The 26687-nt window shown below is 45.6% G+C and overlaps 1 protein-coding gene and 1 pseudogene across 3 annotated transcripts in view; both read right to left on the bottom strand.

Annotated features, from left to right (window-relative positions):
* Nucleotides 1–26687, bottom strand: part of NEK1 (NIMA related kinase 1) — a 1042157-nt gene that overhangs the window by 594303 nt on the left and 421167 nt on the right. For 2 of the 3 annotated variants that reach the window (XM_078677050.1, XM_078677051.1), the window contains exons 18-19: nt 14205–14288; nt 13638–13721 (exon numbers count right to left, since the gene is read on the bottom strand). In XM_078677050.1, the coding sequence (XP_078533176.1) occupies nt 13638–13721; nt 14205–14288 (168 nt within the window). The remainder of the gene's footprint in view (nt 1–13637; nt 13722–14204; nt 14289–26687) is intronic. The other variant, XM_078677052.1, reaches the window with a different exon arrangement.
* Nucleotides 14465–22417, bottom strand: LOC144819155 (dual specificity mitogen-activated protein kinase kinase 6-like; annotated as a pseudogene).

Raw genomic sequence — 26687 nt, forward strand, 5'->3', positions numbered from 1 at the left:
GCACAGAGCATATCTGACACCAAGCCGAATTCACACAATGTTCCCTACTGCAGCGGATACGTGCCCCCGCTGTAGTGCGGAGAACACCAATTTGATCCACATGTTCTGGGAATGCCCAAAACTGGGCCATTACTGGACGACAATACATAGTGCTCTAGCCAGACTGGTCCCCTCCAAGCCATACACCGCAATGGAATACACATTACTGGGGCTAGGCCCTGTGGAGCGACGAAGGAGTGCTGGCTCCCGCTTCACTGATCTGGCCCTGCTACTGGCGAAACGTACTTTAACAATGAAATGGAAGTCGCCTACGTACTTTAACAATGAAATGGAAGTCGCCTAGGCCACCTGACCCGGAGGTTTGGAGGGCGGAGGTGGTGAGATGGGGGAAAGCCGAAGGCATGACACTGCAACGGGAGGAGCGTAGAGGGCTACGGAAGAACCCCATATCGTTAGACTGGAACGCATTACTGGGATCGTTCGAGGCAGGAGAGGATGATACCTCTGATGACTCTGAGGCGTTATTACGACAGCAGTAGAGTGACATCACCGGATTGCATTGCCTACTATTAGAGTGGGCTCCACACGGGGGTTGGAGGCTGTACATATATATAGGTGCACAGAATAGACACGATGTACACGGGACTTATGTAGGTATTCCCAGAAAGTGGTAACGGTCACAATGCAAGTATTATGCTCCAAGAAAGTGGAATGTATCGCACAATTACTGAATTATGCTCTACCTAGTGCCTAAGGTGGGAGGGAGTGGGGGGGTGGGAAGTTCTACGGGGAACGTTTCAATACGTCAACTGAAAATGTATAACTACTGGAAGATATGGCAAACGTTTGCTAACCTGTACTGTAACATACACGAATGCGACTGCCGTGACATGATAAAGCTTACTTATCCTGTTAATAAAAAGATTTTCAAAAAAAATGAATGTGACTAACTGTTGAAGGAATCACATGCAGTTTAATATGTGAACTCATTAGCTATCTGTGTCACTACTCTAAACAAGCTATTTGTTTATTTTTACTTTGCATTAGGGTTTTATCACTTGAATACAATAGCTAAATTACACATTTTTACAATGTGAGTATTGTTAAAAACTTAAGTAGGTTCCCAGATCATGGTATTTCCTGTCTACAGGAAGGGGATGAGTCTGATGAATAAGAGTAGTTAGTTGCAGATATGATAGGAAGGACTCCCATATGTCCTTCAGCAATAGGGTGTAGTTCCTCTGCATACTGCTTAGCCAGATCACTACAGTAAGCAACATCCTGGAGTCATTGGGTGATTGTGGGCAACCTCTTTTACATCCATAGCTATATGTCTTTTGGCTAGAACCAGCAGCAAGGATGGTAGACAGCGGGCCACTGTGGGCACAGCAGTTGTAACCCCTAGTAGAGCAACCTCAATTACAAGCTCAAGCATGTCACTAAAAACCTGAAATACATCTCGTCAGTGGTGCAAAACTCTTGGATGGCTCCAGGACATGTGCAAAAAGTCAACCTTTAATAGACCAAAGCATTTACAGGTACTCTGTTCAGTATCAACAAATTTGGAGAGCCGTTCAGGAGTGAAGGAATATTGATGTATACATTTGAAGTGTATCAGTTTTTGTTTTTAATTACCAGGCATGCCTTTCATAGTGCACAACAGAATGTCCACATCCTATCCGGAATAATGCACCCCAAGGCGACCGCCCATCTCGCTCTGTATTCAATAAGGGCACACTCAGCAGTGGATATGTCAGAGGAATATCGGAAAGAGCTGGAGAGTCCCATATCTTCTGTGAGAATGTATGTGGTAAGGAGCTGAGGAAAAGGAGTGGTAGCCAGCTCTGACAGCCAAGCGCATTCTAGGATATGTTAGCATCGCAAGCGGAGAGTGTACACCCGGTTTCAAACACTGGTCAGGAAGAGGAATCTACAGTTTTTGAAAAGCTCATCCATCACGGACAGCTCTACTTCGTGTGACAAGGCTTCATTGTACTGCTTGCAAGTAAGGGGAATCTGAGGTTTATCTGCCAGCAGTATAAGAGGGGAGTATGGGCTCTGAAGCTCACATTCCCTCTCTGACATCCAACAAGCGCAACTGGTAGACGCAATTATATCCATATCCTCCTATATTATCCGGGGCTGAATGGACAATTCACTTAATAATTCCTGGGATGGAGCAATAGTTTGTTCCACTTTAACATGGGCTACAGTGAGGCGTGATGCGATCCAGTACTTTAAAGTGTGCCTGCACAACCAGTAAGTATAGAAATCAGTGACTGCCAGTCCACCCTAATGCAATGGTCTTGTAAATACCTCCCATCGAATTCTCGGCAGCCTCTTACCCCATACCAAATGGAGACGCGTTTGCCAAAGTTGTTTGAAAAAATGCAGCGGGAGTGCCACAGGTTTTGTTAGAAAATAAACAGACATTTTGGTAGAACAATCATTTTAACTAAAGGGATGCAACCCATCATGGAGCGGCGTAGATAAAGCCATCTACCTACACTGGTTTGCAAGCCGTCTAAAGCCACCCCGAAGTTTGCCCATATGAGTGCAGTAGGATCCTGCATAACCCACACTCCCAGATACTTTACTACCTTCGGACTCCACTAATCCAAGGCAAGTAGTGAGTAAAAGTCTGTGAGAGGAAACAGTTTCTATTTGGAACAATTGTTTTGAATAGCAATGCCTCCCCTTCCCAAAATCATACAATTTCACAAATGAAGGGCGATAGATTTTCCTAGTATCTGAACATACAGTATCACTTCATTAAAGCAAAATGATTGAGTACCCACTGCCAAGACATAGGCCATCATGGTGTCCATTTAACTCTGTTATATAGTAAGCAATTGGCTCAATTATTAGTGCAATCATTAAGGGAGACAGGGGACATCCCTGACAGGTCCCCATGGCTATCAAAATAGCTTCTGAATACGATCTATGCACCTTGATTGTGTCCTTGGAAGTGGAATAAAGGAGGGTGATCAGTGAGCTGAATAAGTTCCCTAAACCCATAGGCTGGAACACTTTCATCAAAAAAGGAACCCTCCAGCTTGCTGATGCTTTTTTTGCATAGAGAAGGACCACCACTGAGGGTGGCGTTGCATCAACCCTATGAAGGAATGTCCTTAGAGTGCAGAGAATGAAGACGGTGAGGTGAACCTTTGGGGGATGAAACCAGATTAGTCGGGCAAAATCAAGAATTGCATGAGAGGTTGGAGGCGTTGTGACAAATCTTTGCTAAAATTCTGTTGTCGGTATTCAAAAAGAGAGGCATATAGAATAAAGTTATGTAAAAACAAGAGGTATATAGAATAGCTGTATTTTACATATCCAGCAGCCTTGGTGCAAGAATATCGAATGCATGCTTTATAAAAATCCACCAGGAGGCCACTTCCTCCCAGCACTTTAGGACTAGGGAAACTCATGATGCCTTTTTTTAATATCTTTTAGTATTACAGGGGAATTTCACAGTTCTCTGGCCGGGCCCTAAAGCCAAGCAAGCGCAATACAATCAAGAGAGAAAATATATGCAGCAATATAATTCACAGTGGGGGTATCTACACTCTACAGTCTCATAGTATGCTCTGAGAACCGCCAGAATCTCGACTGGGTTGGTCATAAGGTCGGTCATCCTTGCGGATGCCAGTGATCTGCACAGAAGGCCGATCTCCTCTGATAAGCCAGTCAAGCAGTCTCCCTCACCAGATTGACACGTGAGGGCCTTCCAACCCATGTAGGGAACCTCACCCTCTGCCTGCTCCTTAAATTCAGACAGGGTCTCGTTCAGTTGAGCCAACATTGCCCTGTTCTTAGAAGTTGCATACTCAGCTTCTAGTGTGCGCAGCTCAGACTCAAGTCAAGCCAGCTGGTGGCGAAAGGAATTGAGAACGCCTGCACTTTTATATGTGCACATTCCCCGAATGGAACCTTAAAGATCTTCCAGAGATTTGTGACATCCTGAAATGTGTAGTCATTGAAACTAAAATAATCCTTGTTGGCCTCCCGAACCTCTATTCGAAACACAGCATCTTGTAGTTCAGGGCTATGCAGACACAGCAATAGAAACATGGATGAGGGGTGGGTCTCTCGAATACTAGTGTGACCAGGGAGTTATCAGAGAAAATATGGGGGAGGATCTCGGTAGTGCCCCTAACCATGGGCATCAGAGATTGGGAGAACAGCCACATGTCTAGCCGAGAGTATACATCATGCACCTGGTAGTGAAAATAATATCCAGGTTAATTCGGGTGTAGAATGCGCCATGAGTCAAACCTGTTTCACAGCTGCATCTATATAGCAAAGGCAGTGCTGGCACGTGTTGTGGGATGAGATTTCATAAAGGTTCTACTCAGCAATGTGGGAAAGGTCATGTTGAAGTCACACCCCTCACCCCTAGCCCCCCTTGAGCAGAGGCAGAGAATATCACCAAAAAACTTGATGCTAACCACATTCGGCCCATATAAATTATTGAGAAGCCAACGCCCCTGTAGTCTACAAGCTACCACCACCACTTTTCCCACTGTGTCTTGAAAGAGATATCAGCGTAAAACCAATTAACCTCCTGATAAGAATGACTACATCATGGGCATAAATGGAGTAGGGGGAGAAATACTTATTTAAGCTCCAGCATGTTGCAAAACAGGAGCCCATCGGAGAGCAGTAGAGGAGCATTGTCCACCTGATGGCTGTCCAAGTAGCCGAGCACCTAGCGAACGCGGCAGGGGTTACTCACAGCTCGCACATTCTATGAAATGAAATTTACCATGTGACGATGGGTAATTTAGTGCTACATTTGACCTATGTGACAGCCGTCCAAACTCTGAACAAAGTTGTGACAAGAACATGCTGTGTGCTAAAGAACCCAGGCGACGGATTGTGGAAAATAACAAAAGAAAAAAACAACCCTCAACCAGGAAAACAATACTCAACCACCCACCCATGACAACCCCAATTGTCATGGGTGAACCCACCCTATCTCAAACATAACCGAGATTGTTATCCATGCAGTCTGCGAAGACTGCATGCATGCCCTCCATGCATGGGTGGGGCAAGGAGCACAGCTGGGACCTAGGTGGAAGCCTGGCAATATTTTTAAAATAATTTCTGGAACAGTGGGGAATTAGAGTGGGTAGCACAAGTCATATTGTTTCCTTTATGCTGACGACGCCCTTTTTTATTTGGCTTCTCCCCGGGACGCCTTGCCGGTACTGCTGTGCCAGCTAGACTGGTTTGGTGAGGTTTCAGGATTACAACTTAACCGTGGTAAGTCCCTGATCTTTCCGTTGGCGTGACTGGCCTTAGTGCCCCTGGGGGATCTGCCAGAACTCGGGCTGCGCTGGGAACAGACAGGGTTCCGCTACCTTGGAATACAGGTAGCCCCGACGGACACACAGACGCTAGCCCGGAATGTAGACCGCACAATCGCTTTGTTACAGCAGTCGGTTTCATTTTGGAACACTCTGCCACTTTCGTTGATGGCAGGTTAGCCATCTCTAAGATGGTGATGCTTCCTAGGACACTTTACGTACTCCAGAACTCACTATGTCCATTGCCGCCACGAGTTTTCAAAAGTCTCAACATGTCACACACGTCTCTGCTTTGGGCGGGCCGGCGCAGTAGGGTAGCTCTCAACACTATCATTCGCGGCTATGAGGAAGGCGGTCTGGAAGCTCCACGCTTCAACCTATATTATTATGCCTCTCACAGACACAGACAATTGGGAGAAACGCCTTCTCTCGGACAGGGTATACACCCAGACGCTGCAGGAAGCACTGATGCAGGGCAGGGGGTCGGACATGAATCTTCCCTATATCATGCGACACACAGCCGGTATATGGCAGCGGTTTGCTGAGAAGGTCTTAAGAAGGGCACACTTTCACAGGAAGCTCCCAATCTGGATACTGGCCCCGTTCTTAGACATGGGGGAGTACATGTCCTTTCAACCTTGGAGGGAGGGTGGGTGTGAAGTACTTGCTGACCTTTTTTCCAACAAGACCTTCATCACTTATGAGCAGGCGGAAGAGAACTTTGGCCTTAGACAGGGCGAATTCCTACACTTCCGGGGAATTCAGGATGTGGTGAAAATCACCTGGCCTCAGTATGCGGACATCCCACAACTGACACACAACTTGGATATACTACTCTCATGCTGTACAGGTCGCAAATTGATTTCTCTCCTGTACAAGGAATGGAACAAGATTCCACCCCCCCCCCCCCGGTACCGCCATCTCGGGTTGCCTGGGAGAAGGATCTCGCTACCCAGCTGGAAGAGAAACAATGGGCACCCAAAGGCTCCCTAACACGCACAGTTTCATGCAACGCCGTCAGGTTTAAGTTGACGCACTTCAACTTCCTACACCAAACTTATCTAAACACGGTATCCATGAAACCCATCTCTAATGACAGGGGAGATAGATGCCTTAGGTGTGCAGCGGAGAAAGGGGCTTTTTGCACTTGGCATGGGATTGTCCAATGGTCAGGCAGTTTTGGGTGGGGGTGGTGGGAAGGATTGTTGCAGCCACTGGCCTTCAAATGATGCCTGAACCCTTGTATTGTTTACTTGCATTAGTCCAGAAGCCCAAGAAAAAGAAACTCCCATGCAAGCTCCTACAATTAATGTTAGTGCTTTCTAGGTGCAGGGTAGCTATAACTTGGATGGGGCAAAGGGCCCCAGAAGTGCACATCTGGCTCAAAGATGTCTGTGAATGGTCCCTAGCCGAAGAGGCCCACTTGAAACTCACCAGAAGGAATGCGAAACTGCAAGAAGACCTACTGGCGTGGCGTGACATGTGTACCTCTGGGTGGCGGAGGGGGAGCCCTCCTCGCAGGATACAACTGACAGCGAGGAGAGTGGATTAGATATAGCCAGTGGGTACAATCCCGGCGGGTAGTAGGAGGGTCGACCCTAGTAATGTTCGCATTGGAACTCAGTGACATGCCCGGGTTCCTTCCTCACTGTGATATGATTGCAAATGTTTTTTATTTCCCCTTTGCACCTTTCCCTCCCTGATGCTGCCTTTTGTCCTATATGCCATTAATATTGTTAAAGTTATGCCTACATATGCTGATTTGATGCCAATTTGTTTTTTCTTGTATTTGCAACATGTAAATTGAAAAATAAAGTTAAAAAAAATAAAAATAAAAATGATTTCAATTTGACCTTATGTCAGACATAAAGTGGATGAGAACATAATAGTACAAGACAGGGTAGCCATAATACAGTATAGGCACAGAAACTCCTGCAATGCATTTTGCAATGAGGACAGAAGCTAAACTGCATGGGTCTGTGAAGGAGCAATTACTGTCAGCCGGACATGAACCTAGCATTAGAACGCACACAACATCAAGCAATTGATCATGTCGGCTATTGAGTCCCTTGAGAAGCGGACATATTAGTCATTGTAGCTAAGGGCTCTAGCTGAGTCAGGACTCCCTGCAGCAGGCATATGATGTTCAATAAACTCAAGTGCTGATCGCGGCTACAGAAAGAAGTGTGTTTCCCTTTGTGCTCCAGTCACAGTTTAGCCAGGAACAGAATTGAATACTTGACACCTTTAGTTCGAAGACTTTTCGTTCCCTCTGTAAAGGAGCGCCTATGATGGGTAAAATCAGGATAGAATGAGACCAGTGAGCCCTCATATTGGAGATCGGGAGCAGTTCGGTTCCATTTCAGTACCAGTTCTCCATCTCTGTAATAGAGGAAACGTGTTATTATAGGTCTGGGATTTTGGCAAGATTCAGGTAAAAGTGTAAGTGGCCTCTCAAGTATGAAGACATTTGGGAACTTGTGACCAAACAGTTTATCCAGCAGCTCCTCCATGAATAGCTGCATCTTGCTGCTGGTTGCAGTTTCACGGAGGCCCAGAATGCGAATATTATTTAGACAGGACCTTCCCTCCAATTCCTCGTTTCTCACCCTAAGTAAGGGCCTTCAGTTCCCGTTGCACTGTAGATAGGGCCAGGTCGGCATGACACTGTATATCCTCTATATTGTATATTCTAGCCTCAGTTTGGGTGATTCTAGAGTCCTGTTGGTTGGAAAGATTCTAAACTTTTTCCAGATGTGAGACCGGAGAGTCTATTTTAGCATCCATAGTTGGCAGTAAATCACTTCCTGCAATACGCTTGAGATATTGGCATCAAGTGGATCTGGGGGAACAGAGGCACCATCATCAGTGTGTGTCACAGAGAATCTCTAGTCAAAGTAGAGCTTAGATGGTGTTTTCAGCCTTACACATTTTGTGTGCAGGGTCTTGCAGTGTGGGATGTCGAGTGGAAAACCCTCCCTCTGAGGCACTGTGAGCTGAGGTATTGCCTATCACAATGTTGTCCGCAGTGTTAGCTATTCAGGGTCTCACTCACTACAGCAATCCCAAGACGAGCCCTCTGGAGCAACAAAGCAGCAGAGCCACCCAGCAATGAATTAATATAGCCTACAGAAGCAGAGATCAACACTAGATATCAACAGGATATTTATCAAATGAGTAGGGACCATGTTACCCAGTATCAGCCGGCTGCCATCTACTGTTGTAACTGGATACTTTGGGCTGGCCCAGTCCCCCCAGGGCAGCCCTGTGTAGGGAGGAAGTACATGGTGGGGGGCACTGATTCTCACCTGCGCCGCCAGCAGAAAATGGTCACCCTGCTTGTCCCCTCAATGGGCTAGTGCAGTTATCGGGCCATCCCGATAGCAGAGGGATCTGCACGCTTAGTGGACTGTAAGAGCGGGTCGGCAGTGGACCAGGCTCCAAAAGGCCAGACCCGCACTGAGCCGCCCACATCACACAGGAGGCAGCAGTTGGGCAATCCAGGCTAGTTCATGTCTTGCAGGGGGGGCACAGTTCAGACGTCAAAGCAATAATTGTAACTTCCACCTATCTGGGTGGCTCCAAAAGACCCAGGCCGTCCAGGTGCAAGAGGTGTCCATCCGACAGCGACTGCAGAACCCGGCAGACTCTGGACCAGCCCTCACCCCCCAATGGCAACGGCCCAAGTGCCTGGTGACAGGAAACAAGACATGCCCCTGCACTCACCGCTCAATCCTCCAGCACATCAGGTCCCTAGCCCCTGGGTATGGGCTGCACCACCGGTAGGATCGGGCAGCCACTATCATCGACGAGAGGTGTACTGTAACTTGTGCTATCCATCCAGCAAAATTCAAGCTCTAATTCTGCCTGGGGGCTTGGGCGAGATAGTGCACCATTGCTTTTTACAGGCTCTATCAGTTTGGCATGTTCGTTTTTGACATGTTCGCAAGATTGCAGTGTTGTAAAATTCAGGCCACCAGAGCCCTTGATTTACTCGGTTAACTTGGTTGCTGGCTCTCTGTTGCCTCCCTATTATTTTATTTGTTAGTTCTTTTGATATTTTGGTGAACTCTATGCTCATACTTGATTCATCTATTAGTCTAGAGTCCCTTTGTAATGAATAAACAAATATTCTGTGCAAAATGAGTTTGTTATACCTAGCTGTAACTAAATTATACGTTGAAGACCTGGTGTTACTATGCAAAATACATCTTGTCTTATTTTTTTTTTTTATGAAGCGCTGATATTTATGAAGTGGAAAAATGGCTACCAATCTGACTACCTGTAAAGAAATTACTAAACACTTTTGTGTTTTTAGCACACTAGGGTTTTGAAACGTGACCTCCATTTTGGACTGTAGGATGTGTTAATCAATCAAAGCATATAATGTATTTCACAGGAGATTGCAAAAACTCATGGCTCGGTTATGTAGGATGCAGAAGCCCATTTGAGAAAACCCTTGCAAATGGAAGGATGGGGCATGCGAGGACAGAAGATCCTATTCCTAAATTCGCTTTCCCTGAATAACACCTTTATTTTCCGGAGCAGAATGACTACTATTATTTTTGCAAGCAAAGGCTTATGGTCTGCCCTCAAAAATAAAAGTTGTGGGGAGGAGCTACGTCAGCAAACGAGATGGTCGCTTAGGCTCCCGGTTCCGCCGACCTCCGTATACCGCTGCAATATCCTGTACATTATCCTGATTTTTCACCTAGCCTCTGTGTACATGAACTGTTCCGCACTCCGATGGTGAAAGCCGGGAACCTTTATCGGCTGGTTTGACGAAGTTACATCGAGTTGAAGATTGTGGCCTTCTCCAGCGGTGAAGCCGGGGCCTCGAGTACTTTCACAGCCGGGCTGCAGTGCAACAACATCGGCCGGGAGACCCAGGCTGGATCCGGTCAATCGGAGTGGGGGCTTTGTTTAAGCCCGAATTTGGCGGCAATCGTTTCTATTGCTCAGCATCGATGGAGGAGTGACTCTGCTCGCTGTTGGCTGCGGGTGGGGGGCCCCCGTCCCGCGGACCCGGTATTGGGTCACCGGGGTTCGGTGGGTCGGGGTCTCTGGCCTGCGGCCTTAACCGGGTTGACCGTGGCTGCGAATAAAGATTGGTCACCCTCCGCATCTGCACGTTCGTGACCCTGTTTGTCCCCCCTGAGGATGCCAGATTCACCCGGGTTGGTGATTGTGATTGGTGTCGGGTGTGAGATTATGGATCGAACGGTGCTTGAGCCATCGCTGAGGTCAATATTGGCAGAAATTAGGGCGTTTCATTCACATGTGGATATCTTACTTTGCAAATTGGACACGCGCCTATCTGAGATGCTCCTGGCAGAACCGGACCCAGCCTTACTGTTGGAACAGCAATCTGCAGCCATTCAAACCGTGGCCATTTTGCCTCTGTGCGAGAACCCCATGAGGAAGCAAGTACTGCAACCATCGGATGGTGCCCTGGAGGAAGGTGTCCCCGAGGTCGTCAGTGTATTGGCGAACCTTCCACCACTATCGACTTTGGAGGTATCGAAAGGCGTTCCCCTCCCGGAGACTTTTGTTCTTGACTTTCCATTCATTTTGTGGTCGTCTTCTCCTTTTTTGGTGACTTTACGACTCCTGGGCAAGATACATTGGGACTGTCCATCTAAGAGGGAGAGCTCTTCTGCGTCTGAAGTTCTTGTGGACTCACTGCATACGAGTTGCCATAGCTTGATTCTTGATGACTCCCTTCTCCTCTATTACTCCTTTGTGTGCCTTTGGGTCTCGCTGGGGGGGGGGTTCGTGTGCTGATTCGGAAGGACCAAGGTTAAGATCAACCAGGTCGGGACGGGTTAGAGTGGCTTTTACGGGTGTTCGACCTGCAACTGATTGATCTATACGGCTGGGCGGTGTATTACGGTGCCCCCTAATTTCTTCAATAAGTGTTGTCATACGTTGGTCTTTTAGTGATAGGGGGTGTCTGTTTCTGGCGGGGGGACTAAAGGAGCTGGGAGCCCAAATGGATAGCCCTCTTCCATTCTTTTTCCTACTTTTAGGGTTTTTAGTTATTAGGGGCGACAGGCACGCTGCTAGTGGGGTTAGGCTGTAGCCATTTGCAGGGGTGCAGGGTGGGGGGTTGGAACGTTTTTTTTTTATTTTGCCCTTTTTTTTATTTCTATGGCCTTTTTCTTTCCTTCCCTTTTTCTTCCTTAAAGGATCAGTATAGCTTGTGAATCATTCGGATTCTTATCATGTACTTGTATTTAGTGCTTATGCTTTTATGATATCCTGATACCCGGGTGGGCAGGCCCTGAGAACTGGCGCTCAACATCGAGTGTATATTGTATTTTTAATTTATACCTCACTCCCCTCATTCGGTCCTTACGCGGCAGCGGTGTCACCGCGTTCAACTACGCGGACGACATTCAGTTGGTTTTCGATATCAGTTCCTCGGACCACTCGATCGACACCTTCCAAACCACCCTCTGTCACATCAGTGACTGGATGGGGGTGAACCATCTGAAACTTAACCCCGACAAGACAGAGTTATTGCTTGTCGGGGGAGCTTCCAACCCCTGGAAATCCACCTTCTGGCCCACGAGGCTGGGTCTTCCCCCCAACCCTGTCAACTCAGTAAAAAGCCTTGGGATCATTGTCCGCAACGACCTCACTATGAAGCCCCAGATCAACGCGGTGGTCTCCTCTAGTTTTTTCCAGTTAAGGAAAATCCGAAAGATCGCACGCTTCCTTACCACCGAGGCTCTTACCCTGGTTTTGCTGGCCCTAGTCATCTCCAGGATAGACTATGCCAACTCGCTCTATGTTGGCATTCCAACCTATCAACTGAAGAGGTTACAACTCGTACAAAACCAGGCGGCACGGCTTATCTACCATCAGCCTAGACACCAACATGTCCGCCCCCTGTTAAAATCCCTCCATTGGCTCCCGGTATCTGAACGCTGTAAGTTCAAATTGGGGTGCATCATTTTCAAATCCCTTGCAGGCACAGGTCCTTCTTTCATCTTATCTCTACTACACCCATACGTCCCCTCCCGTAATCTTTGCTCTTCCCACCTGGCCTTAGTCCGGACCCCGACCTTCAAACGTAAAAAACTGGGTGGACTAAGGTTCTCATTCCTTGCCCCGTTATACTGGAACGCTCTCCCGTTAGGCCTGAGACAAGCCTCCTCCTACATCCACTTTAGGTCCCTTCTTAAAACTCACCTGTTTTGTAATGCTTACAATTAACGCTTCTAGCCCCTCGGATTGTCTGCCTCCTTTTGCTTTAGCGCCAAGAAACCGTTGGGTGTTGGCTGCGCTTTATAAATTTTTTTTTTACATTTTACATTGTCGTTCGCATCGATCCATATGCTTTGGCGCCAATGTTCCATTATAGCGGTTCTTACGTGCATATCCTGTCTCTCGCCCTGTCCCCCGTACTCTTCTGTTTGATTGTATGGCACCTGATCCTTCCTTAAATAATATAAAATGGAACCTCTGTCTCCTCCTGGGACTCAGTTGTGCATTCTAATACAAGTTCTATCCTGAATCGCTGCCGGACCTCAGGGCTGTCGGCTGATGAGCTGTGTCGTACTGTGATATAGGGGGTCTTACATTTTGTTTAGCGGCCGGCCCCTGCGGTTGTAGGCCCATGCTTGTATTTTTATTGAATGCTACAATAAAGGTTTTTAAAAATAAATAAATAAATAAATAAATAAAAGTTGGCATGCATTCCAGAAAGAGGATCAGTGGTAGAATACGGAAGTCCCCGACGCCTGGGCCACTGTGTGCTCTCCCAAATGTTGGCAGCCACCACTTAGAAGGTGGAAACTATTCCCTGGGGACAGCTACCACTTTGCGACTTTGATACCACCATTTTTTGTGCTATGGTAACTAGTCAACTCATTGATGCATAAAATACCAACTCTCAAAAGAGAGATGAATTCCCAATTATGCGCCCTTTCTTTTGTGATACAGTATTAGTGTCAAAAGGTAGTTTGCGAGTCAGAAACACTTTTACTACTCACAGTGTGTCTTTAGTACATTTGAACACACCGTTTTGCGGTGGCAAAGCCTGTGATTTCATACAGTAGGCATACAGGTATGCAAGTTTGAGCATTTGACAAGCTCCCCCGCTGCCTCTTATGTTAATATAAATATTTATTATTGTGTACTACTCGTGCTGGACTCTGTACTCCAATTACATACTTTTAACTTGGACGTATCAGATTTTAGGTGTTTGTGCCACAAAACGCTGAGGTTTCGTCTTGACTTACTATCGTGAGTTGAGTTCATGTGAACAACTGAGCTGTCATACCCATTGTCATACTTCTAGAAATTAATTTCATTTACCTTTTCCCCACGAAACATCGCTTTTGTCTGCTGACGATCATTAAAGTTTTGAAGCCGGACTTTTCTCAACCTCGCTAAGTATTCCTACACAAAACAGAAAAGAATATGAACAGTGGCTTGCTGTTTTACAAACTAATATCGGAGTTTTACAGCTTCAGTTTATCCAAATAACATGTTAACAACAAGTATCTTATGATAAAATGTCTAAGTTTAAATAGTAACAACAGTGTTAAGTTCTGAAAAACACAGGAACGTTTATTCCATGTTTAAAAACAAAAGGGATTTAAAAAGGAACCTTATCCATTATTCTACATTTCATTATTAACACATGGCAAAGTAAATTAGGAAGTGGCATATTTTGGGTGTTTCACAAATTTTTTTTTTGGTGTAGTCATAAGAACGACCTGGAAAATAGTGAAGCAAAGAACAGACTATACAGAAAGACACTGACCATATTCAACGTGGTTATTTAGCTGTTAAGAACACACAAGTAAGAAAACATAAATAAAAGTGAAAACTTGTGTAAAGATAATAGTGAAATTAATTTGACAAACATACTAAGCCTACCTCTTCCATCTTGTTTCGGAACCTGCTGCTTCCTGCAGATTTGGGTCTGCCTCCATAGATGTCTGCCAGCCTTTGCAGTGCACCCTGTTCACCATTGAATGTATCAAATTTAGGATTGACTGGGGCTGTAATAGATCATCTATACTATCCTTACATACGGCTTTGAGTTATTTGTAAAAGACATTTGTGCTTTTAGTATGTTCTACCACAGCCCACATACATCAGCAAGGCACAAACGTATGTCCTCACAAGTAGACAATTTACAATAAAGGGGTTGCATCAATCACTTTTCTAAAAAAACAAAAAGCTATTAGCAGTTACAATGGTACAACAGTAAACTAGCCTGTTTCAAAATAACTACTTGTCTCGTGAGTGTTTGTTCAGTATAATAAGTAGACATGTTCATCATATCATATGCCAGAGACGGTTCTTGAAAAGCAATTTTGGGCCTCATTTTAAAAAAGCCGTATAATTAAATAGTATGGTTCCTCAAACACCAGTGTATAAAAGGAAAAAGTCTATCATGCAAAATATTGAACAGTACCCTGATATTTAACACTTTTAGATATATCCTTTCTTTTATAGGAGGCACAATGAGGAATTTTGCTTCTTAGGAAAGAACTCTAAAGAGTGAAACTGCAGGTTTTTTTTATCACCTATGATGACCCACATAAGTTGAATAAGAAAGTGAGGGAGAGAACATAATTGCAAAATGTGCATCACTGAGCGACTCTCATGAGTCGGCTGAAGTTATTTTAGCATTCTTGTATATCGCTTGTAAGGTCACGGTGTCAACATGCTGCACACTTAATGCACAGAATAGCACAGTATTTTACAGCAAACAGTCACCTAGTATCCAACACAAATTGATAACCAACGATAGCATTATTCTGACAGCCTGGAACAGGATACCGCTTCAGAGTGACAAGGAAATTCGGAGATATGGGAGAGTATCTTGGTGGAGGGGTTAAGTCGAACAGAAGGCGTGGATATACAGAGGTCTCGGAATTCATTTAAAATTATAAACACAGGTGTGGATTAAACTGATTTGTTTTCAGTTTCTTTTAGAAATGTAATAGCGATTCGGTGCGGCTCAGTTTGATAGGATGAGAGTTCCATAATTATGGAATTGCTCCTGAGAAGGAATTCCTAGCAGACATTTGAGTTCAGAACCTTTTGGTTTTAAGAGTTAAATCCTGCATACTTATCCATATCCTGGTAGTACAATGAGAGCATCATGAAGGTAATGAGTTTGCCAAAGAGGTTATAGAATTCAGGCCAACTTGAATGTTATCCTGGCTTCTGAATGGGTTGGTGTAGATCATTGAGAACTGGTTTGATGTGATCATAGTTCCTGGAGCCTGACACAAGTCTAGCTGCAGACTGTAGGACAGCTCAGATGGGTGCTGGAGATGATGAAATTCACTGCACCATACCTAGTCATTCTGATTCGAAACGTAGGTCTTGAGGGCAGTGAAACAGGATCAATCTGGTTATATCTGGATTGAGTTATAATACATTTGCAAGAGTCCAAGTCTGTAGCAGTTAGGAAATGCTTCAGAGTTGTCACAGTGTGCAGAGATTAAATCTTTAGATACATTTGTGTCATCCACATTCTGATGGGCAGCCACCACCTGCTCCTTCCTACGAGTATTGTGAGCTGCTACATGTAAATGATAAGCAATAAAGGAGTCAGTATTGAGCCTTGGGACACACCACAAACCATTAGAGTGAGTTTTGAGGAGAAACTGCCTAAATATGCCAGTTACTTATGGTTACAAAAAGAAGGTTGATCACCATCTTAACATCTAACCGTCAATGCCCGTTTGAGATTCAAAGACCTCCGGGAGCCTTACAAGATCCAACTATTTAAATACTGCAGAAAGATCAGGGCGATTGAGAAGGCATGCAGCGCAGGCATCCAAGAAATATTGAATGTTGTTTACTATTTTGAGAGAGGCACACTTAGTGTGGCAGCCACTGCAAAAGCAAGACGATATGGGGCCAGATAATTTTTTATTACAAAATATCACACCACAACTAAACTTGTATCACAGTGCTTTACTCGTAACCAAATACGTAAGATCTCTCTTACACTGAACACAGTACTATATTAAGAGCTAAAATAATGTGTGAACTCTGGAATAGATATCCATAATGAAATGCTGTTGGAGAAATGTGAGAAGTATAAACTTGGGGAAGCAAAGATCATAGAAAGAGGAGGGTAGAGAAAAGGTGGGAGTAAAAAAGAATGAAGAAATAAAATCTGCAGAGTGCCGGAGGTCTAAGAACTAGAAGTGTTAGAGATGAATGACCCAGGCAGGGAAGAGGGAGACGCAAATGAGAGGCAGTTAGAACAGAGATGCTCAGCAGACAATGCTAGAATATATAATAGGAAGATGGACGAAGTTGAGGGAGAGGATGCAGGTCTAAAAAAGAGAATGTGACATTTAGTTCTTTGAGAAGCATTTTGCTGTTTAGCTGAATAAGGAATTACAGTTTTCTTTTAATCAACAGTAATCGATACAAAGGATATGTGCTTAAAGGAAAGTCATAAATATGCATGAAAGTGTTGCAAATGAGGGAGACTAGTATTACGAAGGAGCTAAAACAGATAAGTATTACATTTTTGTTTCCCAGAATGAAATCAAGTCCTTAGTGTATCTGGTGTCTTCTACGAGTGAATTCCAAAAGGATGGGGTAGCACCCAAGAAAGACTTGCTAGCAGCCCAATAAATTAAGAATTTTTGGTTTCTAGTTGGAAAGTGTCTGCTTTGGAGACTTCCCTCACCATTAGACATTTTCAGTGAGTTGTGCAGGTATTCTGGTTGTTTTTCATGGAGAGCTCTGAAAATAATATAGACAGATTTGAACCTGATCCTTGCCTCCAAGGGAAGCCAATAAAGGTCTCTTAGTACTGGAGTGATGTGGTCCTTTTTTTTAACCGAGACTAGACTGCCTGCAGAGCAAAGAACAGCTTATAAGGCTCATAGTTGGATTTTAGCTCTCCAAACAGAGAGGAATTTTATAACCCGTAAGAGAAACCCCAAGAGTAATACATTTTTCCCAGGGCTCTACTCAATCCATGGCAAATTTGTGAAGGGTCAAATATTTCTCATATTGTTGGGATCATCCATTGCCTTTTTCAATAATGGGCAGTGCTGTAGGTCTTGAGGTAGTATGGGAGAACACTATCCTTTAAAAAGGCACTCAATAAATTGCACCATCATTGACTGAAAAGATTAAAGGAGTTCTGGAAGAAGACTGTCAGAATAATGTCTCAATGTAATCTTGTACCGACAGGTCTCGGCCATAGGTGTGAAAGTGGTCCATGATTTTGAAGCTCTTAACTAATGAAAATGCTTACAAAAGTGAACACGATTTCACAATGTAATCTGTGAGTAGTGATATTTTATTTGCTTCTGCAAAGAAGTGCCCAGCCTTCCCTTTTTTGCCCTGACGAACCCCACAAATAAGCAGATCCTCCACACAGTAGTCTTTGGTATAATGAATATAAAAATGTAAAGCCCACATGGGGTACTACGGATGTAGCATTTCCTCCTCTTTTGAGGGTCTGGAGTGGGGTGGCAACACAGAACACTGGCAGAGTGATGGATTGCTTAATGTGGAAAGGAGTCATAACTTTGGACAAAAAGCCCTGAGCACCAATTTCTCTGGCAAAAAGGCGGTTTAGGGTACCTGAAGCTTACTCATCCGATAAGCTAAAGTAATCGCAATGAGGAAAATAGTCTGGAGATGCAGGCAGCAGCTTTCATCTGGCTTGCAGTCTGTAAACGTGAGAAACATCACAACTAAATTAAGGGTCCACTGAAATGGTCTGGGTTGAAACATTTGTCAAACCTTTTTAAAAATTCATCACAACAGGTGACTTAAACAAGGATGATTGGTTCCAGCAATGTAGAAAGGAGAGACAAGTAACATTTAATGGTGCCCATTGCAAGTCCGATGTGGGCCCCTTGCTCACTTTGACCCTGGATTCAAGCTAGTCTGGCTGATGAGGGGTGTTACCACGAAACCGGTCCCAGGATGCTGGTTTCCAGTTCAGGAAGACCTGGCTTGGCAGTTCGGGCTGGACTGTTCCCATGAGGCACAGGGTCAAGACTGATTTGCTTATTAGCTAGGTCAGAACTGAGGTGGTGAAGTGCGCTAATGAACGATGAGGGATTCAACCCAGGGGATAAGTGTCTAAAAAGTTTCAGAGCTCCGTCCATCATCTCCTTGTGTTTGCTTTGTTTGCCCTAAGTTGGCAGGGTATGCCCAGACGTGGGTCCCTTGCTCACTTTGCTAGTGGATTCAAGTTAGCCTGGCTGATGAGGGGTGTTACCCTGAAACCGGTCCCAGGAAGCTTGTTTCCAGTTCAGGGAAGACTTGGCATGGCAGTTCGGGCTGGACTGTTCCCATGAGGAACAGGGTCAAGACTCATTTGCATTTAGCTGGGTATGAACTGAGGTGACAAAGTAAGTTAAAGAACGATCATGGGTTCAACCCAGATCTGTGACTGAGGGTGAGTGTCTGAAAAGTTTCAGAGCTCCGTCCATCATCTCCTTGTGTTTGCATAGACACAACAAACAAAGGAACATCCAAAAGGTGGGCTTGTAGATGTTCTGATGCTTTGACAATAGAAACAGAGATCTTTCTGATGATATCCTAAGGGATTGTCATGCCTTTGTCAATTACCAGCGTACAGAATTTGTCCAGTGACTTATCTAGCAGCTCCATACAGATCCACACGTCTCCCACTGTAAACAGTGCTCAGTAGAAGGTAACTGTGAAATTGCGGTCCACTGTCCACAGGGCGATATCCAAATCCATCGGCAAACTCTTGTGTTCCTGGGAGTTCACAGTTGTTCATATGCGCTTCCCTGGTATTATCTGCCTACCTGGCACGTGTTGCATCTTCTCCACCACACCTTAGGCTCCACGGACAAATTCCTCAATGGATTCAAGGTCACCTGCCTTCACTTCAAAGTTCATTTCTCCAAAATAGATGCAAGCTTTGGATTCCAAATCGCTGGGCGGCCTTGGAGAGCTTTCTGGCGGCTGCTGAAATGAATATTTTTGGAATCCTCAGCCCTGGGCTCTTCCTCTTGCCTCTGCTTTCTCCTCTCTACAGAGACAATTTCCCATGGGCCTCGGGCACTGGAGAAGGGACCCACAAAACCCGGGAGCCACTGGTGGGGGGATCAAGAAGAGTGCAGGTGTCATTCGCCGCCCTAGCTTGTTGCAACTGCACCTTTCCCAGCCAGAGGCTGGAGCTGGGCGTGTAGGCAAGTGAAGTCTGGATGCACAACATGTTGCAAAGCCCAGAAAGTCTGGTATCCACGGCAGAGGAGCAGTTGTGAAGCTGCAGTAGCTTGTGAAGGGTTAATCTTGTAGATACCACACCAGGCTATAAATTGGTCCCAGTGACAAGTATGCATGGACTTCATAGAAGGATGCATCGGTGGCAAGGATGGCATCCACCACTTTAAGCAGCATAAAAATCAGTCAACTGATGCCGCTCATTCGCGAATATCGAAGTAGTAGCATAATCAAAGGGCAGATGCTCATGCCTGGATGTTCGGGTTACCATACCTTCTTGGCCCAATCGGGATCCACTAGAAATACTTGGGCCCAGTCATTCCTGGTCTTTTTTCAGAACTAAGGAGGTAGGGGTTGGGGGTTGGTTCAGGTGGCGGGTAATACAAGGGTGGGGGAGCAGAGGGAGAAAGGCATACAGATGGAATGCATGTCCTAAGCATTGTGCTTGTAAAAACCTCCAACGTACATGCCGGAAGATGTCAAGATGCCCAGCACCACCTCGGGATGTAGATGCCATTTATCACCAGCCAGATGCTGCCTGCTTAGCAGTACCACTCTGACATCTACTGTGAGGTGGTAGAGATCAGCTACTGACTCCAGAGGCACAGAGCCTCTTGGCAGAGGACCCAGGATCCCACTCCACCCTGCTTGCTGCAGTACCACATGGCGGTGATGTTGTACTTGAGAACCTGTACCAACCTCGCCTTGATGGATAGCATGAAGGTAGACGAATGGCCTGCAATTTGAACAGACAGTTATAGAGCTTGGCTTCCATAGGAGGCTAGAGTCCTCTGATCTACAACTCCCCCCAGACGACCTCCTCAGCAGTGATGCATCTGTCACTAGTATCAGCTCTGGATGGGGACGAGAGAGGGCCCAGCCCCTGAACCAACTGTATTCAAGCTGCCACCAATGCCGGTCATGAGCCATTTCCTCCACTATCTGGATGGCATCTGACAGATTTTCGTAAATCTGGGCCTACTGTTACTTTACATATCATAATAGAGGTTATATATGCCACCTGACATAATCAATAAGGCAAATGGAAGTTAAGAGGCCAAGTCTCAGATCTGCTCTCACCAAGATCCGAGAACAAGGCTGAAAAAAAAGCATCATAGCACAAAAGCCTTGAACTCGCTGCAGAGGAGGAAAGGCGCTGAACTGCATTGCACCCAGGATAACTCCAATGAATGGAAGCTTATGTGAAGGAGTTAGGTGCTACTTCAACAACATCGGGAGCTTCACCATCATCTCAAGGTGGTCTACGACTGATTTGATAAGCCCATCTTCAACAACCAGTCATCCTCATGGGAGTGGAAAAACTGGTTTCTCTTAACTCTGAAGGTGGGCAGCGACCACCACCATCACTTCTGTGAACACGAGAGGGAAAATGGTGAGGCCGAAGAGGAGCACAGCAAACAAAGTGCTCCTGGCCTACCTTGAACATCAATGTCTCTGAGACAGCAGGAAGGGTATATGAAAATACATGTCCAGAAGGTCCAAGAACACCATCCAGTCCCTTAGGTCATCTGAGTCCAGAGCAGACTGGATCTGCGCCAGCATGAGCATTCATGAATGTCCTTCCACAGGAAGACATTCAGAGGTCAAAGGACACAAATAGGTCACAGACCCCTTATCTTTCTTTGGCACAAGGAAACCGCAAAATAGGTCAGTGACCCCTCTCCTCTGACCAAGTATGCAATCTACTCAATAGCACCTTTGGAGAGGAAGACTTGCAGGGCTTGTTACACAATCTCTTATAGAGGGGGGGGGGGGAGATTTGAAGGGGCAAAAAGAAATGGTAAGGCACAGCCAAGCTGATCGATTTGTAGGACCAATCTGTGGGATGAAACTGATCACCAACATGGAAGGAAGTACCAAATCTTAGCTTCAAACCCTCTAGAATGGGCGTGTGCCACTAAGGGCAAAGTAAAGCAGTGTGGCGACTGATGCCACAGAGGAAGGGGATTGGGAGGACTGCCGGCCAAACCCAAAGGACTCGGGGGTCTGCTGCAGTGGCTAGGAAGTCTGCTGTTGCCTATAAACCAGCCCCCTTGAGTAGCCTCTGAATTTTCTAAACTGATGAGGCAACTGCATAACAGGTGACAATACACCCAGAAAGCACATCATGCCTCTGCTATCTTTAAAATGCACTATGGCACAATCGACATTTTCACCGAAAAAGTGCGAGCCATCAAAGGGAATCTCTATGGGAGAGGCTTATACGTCACCAGAAAAACCTGTGGAATGCATGCATGCATGCCGGGAGAGCACAAATGTCCTTCCAGGCAAATCAGTAGAATCTAAGCCAGCACGAATCACTTATTTAGACACATCTTGTCTGTCATGCATTGTCTGAGCCAGAGAGGCACTACAGTCTTCCAGGACCTCAGGCAAGATTTTGCTGGCTTTTTTCCGAAGGGCACATGTGTTGTTACCTAATAAATGAACAGCGTTTACCGATCTCAATTCAAGGCCAGCAGAAAAGAACATATGTTTGCCAAACACCCGAATCCTCTTGGACTACCTATCCAGAGGAGTCCTGCGGAATGAATTGGGGGGGGGGGTTTGGGGGGTTGTCACCTTTCTTGATGAAGCCTTAACAACTAGGTTCTCTAGTATAGCATATTTAGTGAGAAAAGAAGGATCACAAGGACCGATCTGTGACTCCTGACCATGCGCTCATTCCCAGGTGATAAGGATCAAGGCTTTTACCAAGTGCCCATCACGGTATCAGAGAGAGCCTTGTTAAAGGGAAGCAGAACATCAGATGTTGTTAATCTAGTATGCAGAAATTCCATTCTGATGTTTGTTTTGGTCTCAACTGATGACAGCTGCGAAAGTTCCATTGCCTGTCGGACCACTACTTCAAGTGATGCATTCTCTTCCATTGGTGTTCCTAGTGGAGAGTCAAACCCTGCTTCTGAGGATGTACCAAGCCCAACCACAGTCCTCTAGTGAGCCCATGTAGAAGTTGACATCTGTATAGTGAGGAGGGAGAAGCTATCTCCCTCCCCATCATCATCAACCCTTTTTGGGGTGTAACTTGCTCAGAGTCGGAGGCAAACATAAAATGGAGACTTTGCTTGCATCCAACCTTGTTGAGGCCTTGGTTCAAATTCAGGCAGTATGAAGACCGGTTCCACTCTTGTAATCTCGTAGCGCAACATCAGTTGAGATCAGACTGAAGTCAGTTCTGTGTCGGACATCGGAATCAGCACCAGATCCTCTTCTTGCAATGGTGGGGTCAATACCAGCTCTGACTAGGAAGGTTCCAGCACAGATCTTGGAGCCAGAGTGAATGTCTGTTCCAGAGTCGGTGGAATCCTGGAGTGGGTCTCAAGGGGTCAGACGGCATCAAGGACAGATCTGCAGTGGGAACCAGACTGGAGGCCTCTCTAGTTTCTTGGGACTTGAGGCATGCCAGGATCCGGAACTGCACCAATAATCTGCAGCATGGGCTCCCTGAAGGCATCAATCTGCTGCAACATCTTCAATGGCCTGGGAAACTCGGGCGCAACATATTAAGTTGGGGAATTATCTCTGCGACCAGGACCTGGAGGGAGACCCTCTCACATTGTGAATTCCTCATGGCTTCTCGTTGGACAAAGAGTGGCGTATGAGGTTGTGACTGGCTTTGCTTGTCAGCGTTTGCTTTTTGACTTCGATTTGGACTTATCAGTGGACTTCGATCGCAAAGCCGACCTCTTACAGGAAACGCATCAGAGCAGGACCAGGATTTATGCAAGGGCCGTAACTTCTTATATTCTGCAACATATAGCCTTGCTTTTCAGTCCCAGATTGCCTTCAGGTGCATGAGGATGTACTTGTTGCAAAACCTTGAGTTATGGCCTCAGCTCAATCACCAGTAACACTTGGTGCAGCGTCCTCACAGACATGATTCCTACAGTCACAACATGATTTGAAACATGTTGTTTTAGGAGGGAACATCTTACCCTAGCACACAGGATTACATTTGGAAGTCACCAGCAGGCTGAAAAAATTGGGAGAGGCGTTCCGGATCTGCATCGGAAGCCACATAAAGAAAGGAACAGACATCAGCACGCGGGCGGAAATAATATGTGCCTCTGCTCTGGCATTTCTTGGGTTGTACAGAGCCAACGCAGAGTCACACAGCGCCACCTAACACAAGAGAATTGATTAAATAAAAGTTTCCTAATCCAGTCTGTCACTCAGACAGGATTATAAGGTGAGGAATCTGCTGTTAGAAGTATCCATCAGACAAGGTGTGAGACAGTGGTAGCATCCAGGTTACTAATTTAAACAATTCACTTGAGATATTTATTGCACTGTGTATTTTAACCTGAAAGAAATTTGCCTTGGTGGAGATGACCTTCTGCTGGTAAATTATTCAGAAGAATTTGAGGAATCAGAGTCATTTAGGATCCTTACAAACTCTCTAGGCTTTTCCCAAACATATAAGTTCCTTTCTTGAATTGAGAAGTTCATACAAAAAGCAAGGTTTAACTTGCTTAAAGCAACTTTGCTCTTTTTTTACCTGTGCAGTGGAATCAAAAGCATTCCTAACCGTTCTTTTAGAGCTGTCAAAGGATGCATTTAGATCACTATAGAAGTATGTTTTCAGTGATCAAATAGATGGCTTGGGAGCATTCATGCTTGAATGCATGTTTGCGGTGTCACTTAGTGACCGTGACCTTAGTAGGGTTTGCCTTGATTGAGGAGAAGGGCATGTGAATGAGTAAAAGAATTTGTTGATGGTTCAACCTCGCATCTGCAATGGGATGGAGACATTATACCGAGTGATTACCCTAAATCATCAGATCTAGGATTTTGTTTCTTTGGCTGAAATGCATGAGGCCATAAGAAGGTTGTGTTGGGTAGGCTATTGTTTTAGGGCCTTATTTTAGTTTTCTGATAGAGGAGTCTAGTTGAAGTTGATATCACTCAATTTGATTTTCACTCACTACGAAGTTGTTGTTTTGTGTTGGCAAAGTCAAAATGAAAGCTAGGTGTGATCTAAGCAGGTGATTTAGCACACATAGACATAGGTAGAAATGTGAGAAAAAAAATTCCAAACAACAGAAGGAATTTCAAATGAATCATATTTAGACGTGGAGCATAGAATGCAGTGCAAATTGATACTAAATATTATTGCAACACCAATGTCAGTGTTTATTTCTTGATCTACTCTAAACAAAGGCTGCCACAGAGCATCACTTGCATGGGAGCAGTTGAAAATGTACAGGCTGAATTACATAAAATAGCGTGTATTTGTAAAACACACGTTCAACTAAGGCTATCTTGGCGCTAAATAACATATGTTTATTGTTGTCCAACTCAATGGCACTCATTTTACCGACCTAAGATGGATGAAAAGCTGTGTGGACCCACAGAATTTAAACCTGCGACCATGAGGTCAAACATAGACCACTACAGTAGAGGCATTAGTCCACTAAGTCCCCAGACCAGACGTTAACCTTCAACCTAAGGTTAGTGTGATCTTGGACCCGTAAGGAACTTTAAGAGAGTGAGCATCATTATTATTGGCAGGAGAGATAGCAGGTGAACTATACTTAATGGAATAAATGCTGACTGCAGAGGAGGAATGCACAGAGGTTAGTGAAATAATCCTAAGCTAGGGGGAGGAATGCTGAAGTGCTATGGGGTGGTTTACAAACAAAAGGTATGTTGAGATTAATGGATGAATGGTGGCAAAGTGGGGAATAGTGTGCAGAAAGAGGAAACAGGCACGCTAACAGGAGGAATGTGGAGCCACAAGAAGGAATGTATCACTAAAGGGGAGAACATTAGATCTATGGGGCTGGGTTCAATGCAGAGCTAAAGGGCAGCAATGCAGAGCTAAAGAGCAGCAATGCAGAGCTAAAGAGCAGCAATGCAGAGAAAAAGGGCAGCAATGCAGAGCAAAGGGGAAGCAATGCAGAGCAAAGGGGAGGCAATGCAGAACAAAAGGGCAGCAATGCAGAACAAAAGGGCAGCAATGCAGAACAAAGGGGCAGCAATGCAGAGCAAAAGGGCAGCAATGCAGAGCAAAGGGGCAGCAATGCAGAACAAAGGGGCAGCAATGCAGAACAAAGGGGCAGCAATGCAGAACAAAGGGGCAGCAATGCAGAACAAAGGGGCAGCAATGCAGAATAAAGGAGCAGCAATGCAGAGCAAAGGTTCAGCAATGCAGAACAAAGGGGCAGCAATGCAGAGCAAAGGGGCAGCAATGCAGAGCAGAGGGGCAGCAATGCAGAACAATGGGGCAGCAATGCAGAACAAAGGGGCAGCAATGCAGAACAAAGGGGCAGCAATGCAGAGCAGAGGGGGAGCAATGCAGGCCAATGGGGCAGCAATGCAGAACAAAGGGGCAGCAATGCAGACCAAAGGGGTAGCAATGCAGAACAAAGCAGCAGCAATGCAGAACAAAGGGGTAGCAATGCAGAACAAAGGGGCAGCAATGCAGAACAAAGGGGCAGCAATGCAGAACAAAGGGGCAGCAATGCAGAACAAAGGAGCAGCAATGCAGACCAAAGGGGCACCAATGCAGACCAAAGGGGCAGCAATGCAGAACAAAGGGGTAGCAATGCAGAACAAAGGGGCAGCAATGCAGAACAAAGGGGCAGCAATGCAGAACAAAGGGGCAGCAATGCAGAACAAAGGGGCAGCAATGCAGAACAAAGGGGCAGCAATGCAGAACAAAGGGGCAGCAATGCAGAACAAAGGGGAAGCAATGCCGAACAAAGTGGCAGCAATGCAGAGCAGAGCACAAGGCAGTGCTAAGAACATGGATGCTAAGATGAGCGGGAGAATGCTGAGGGGCCAAAAAGATGTTTACAGGTAGACTGGACAACTCATGGCTCTAGTGGCTTCATTCAGTGACTGGACATGTGGACCGAGAAAAATTTAGGCTTTGGAACCCTCTTTTCATTTTCACTTTTGATTAAATACAAAGCAGTATGTAGAGGTCAGCAGTGCCATGTACAAGTGATTTAGTTCTACAGCAGGCGACACCCACGGTTTGAAAAATGCTAACTGTCATACATCGACACAAAGCGTAGGGGCATCAGGAACACGGAGCGCAGAGAGACTACATATTCCAGCAGCGGCCGGGAAAAGAACCACAAGTCCCATGAGGCGGTGCGCGGTCATGCGCAAACGGACATAAAATGATGGCGG

This window comes from Lissotriton helveticus, chromosome 2_1, assembly GCF_964261635.1.
Source record: "Lissotriton helveticus chromosome 2_1, aLisHel1.1, whole genome shotgun sequence".
Classification (NCBI taxonomy): domain Eukaryota; kingdom Metazoa; phylum Chordata; class Amphibia; order Caudata; family Salamandridae; genus Lissotriton; species Lissotriton helveticus.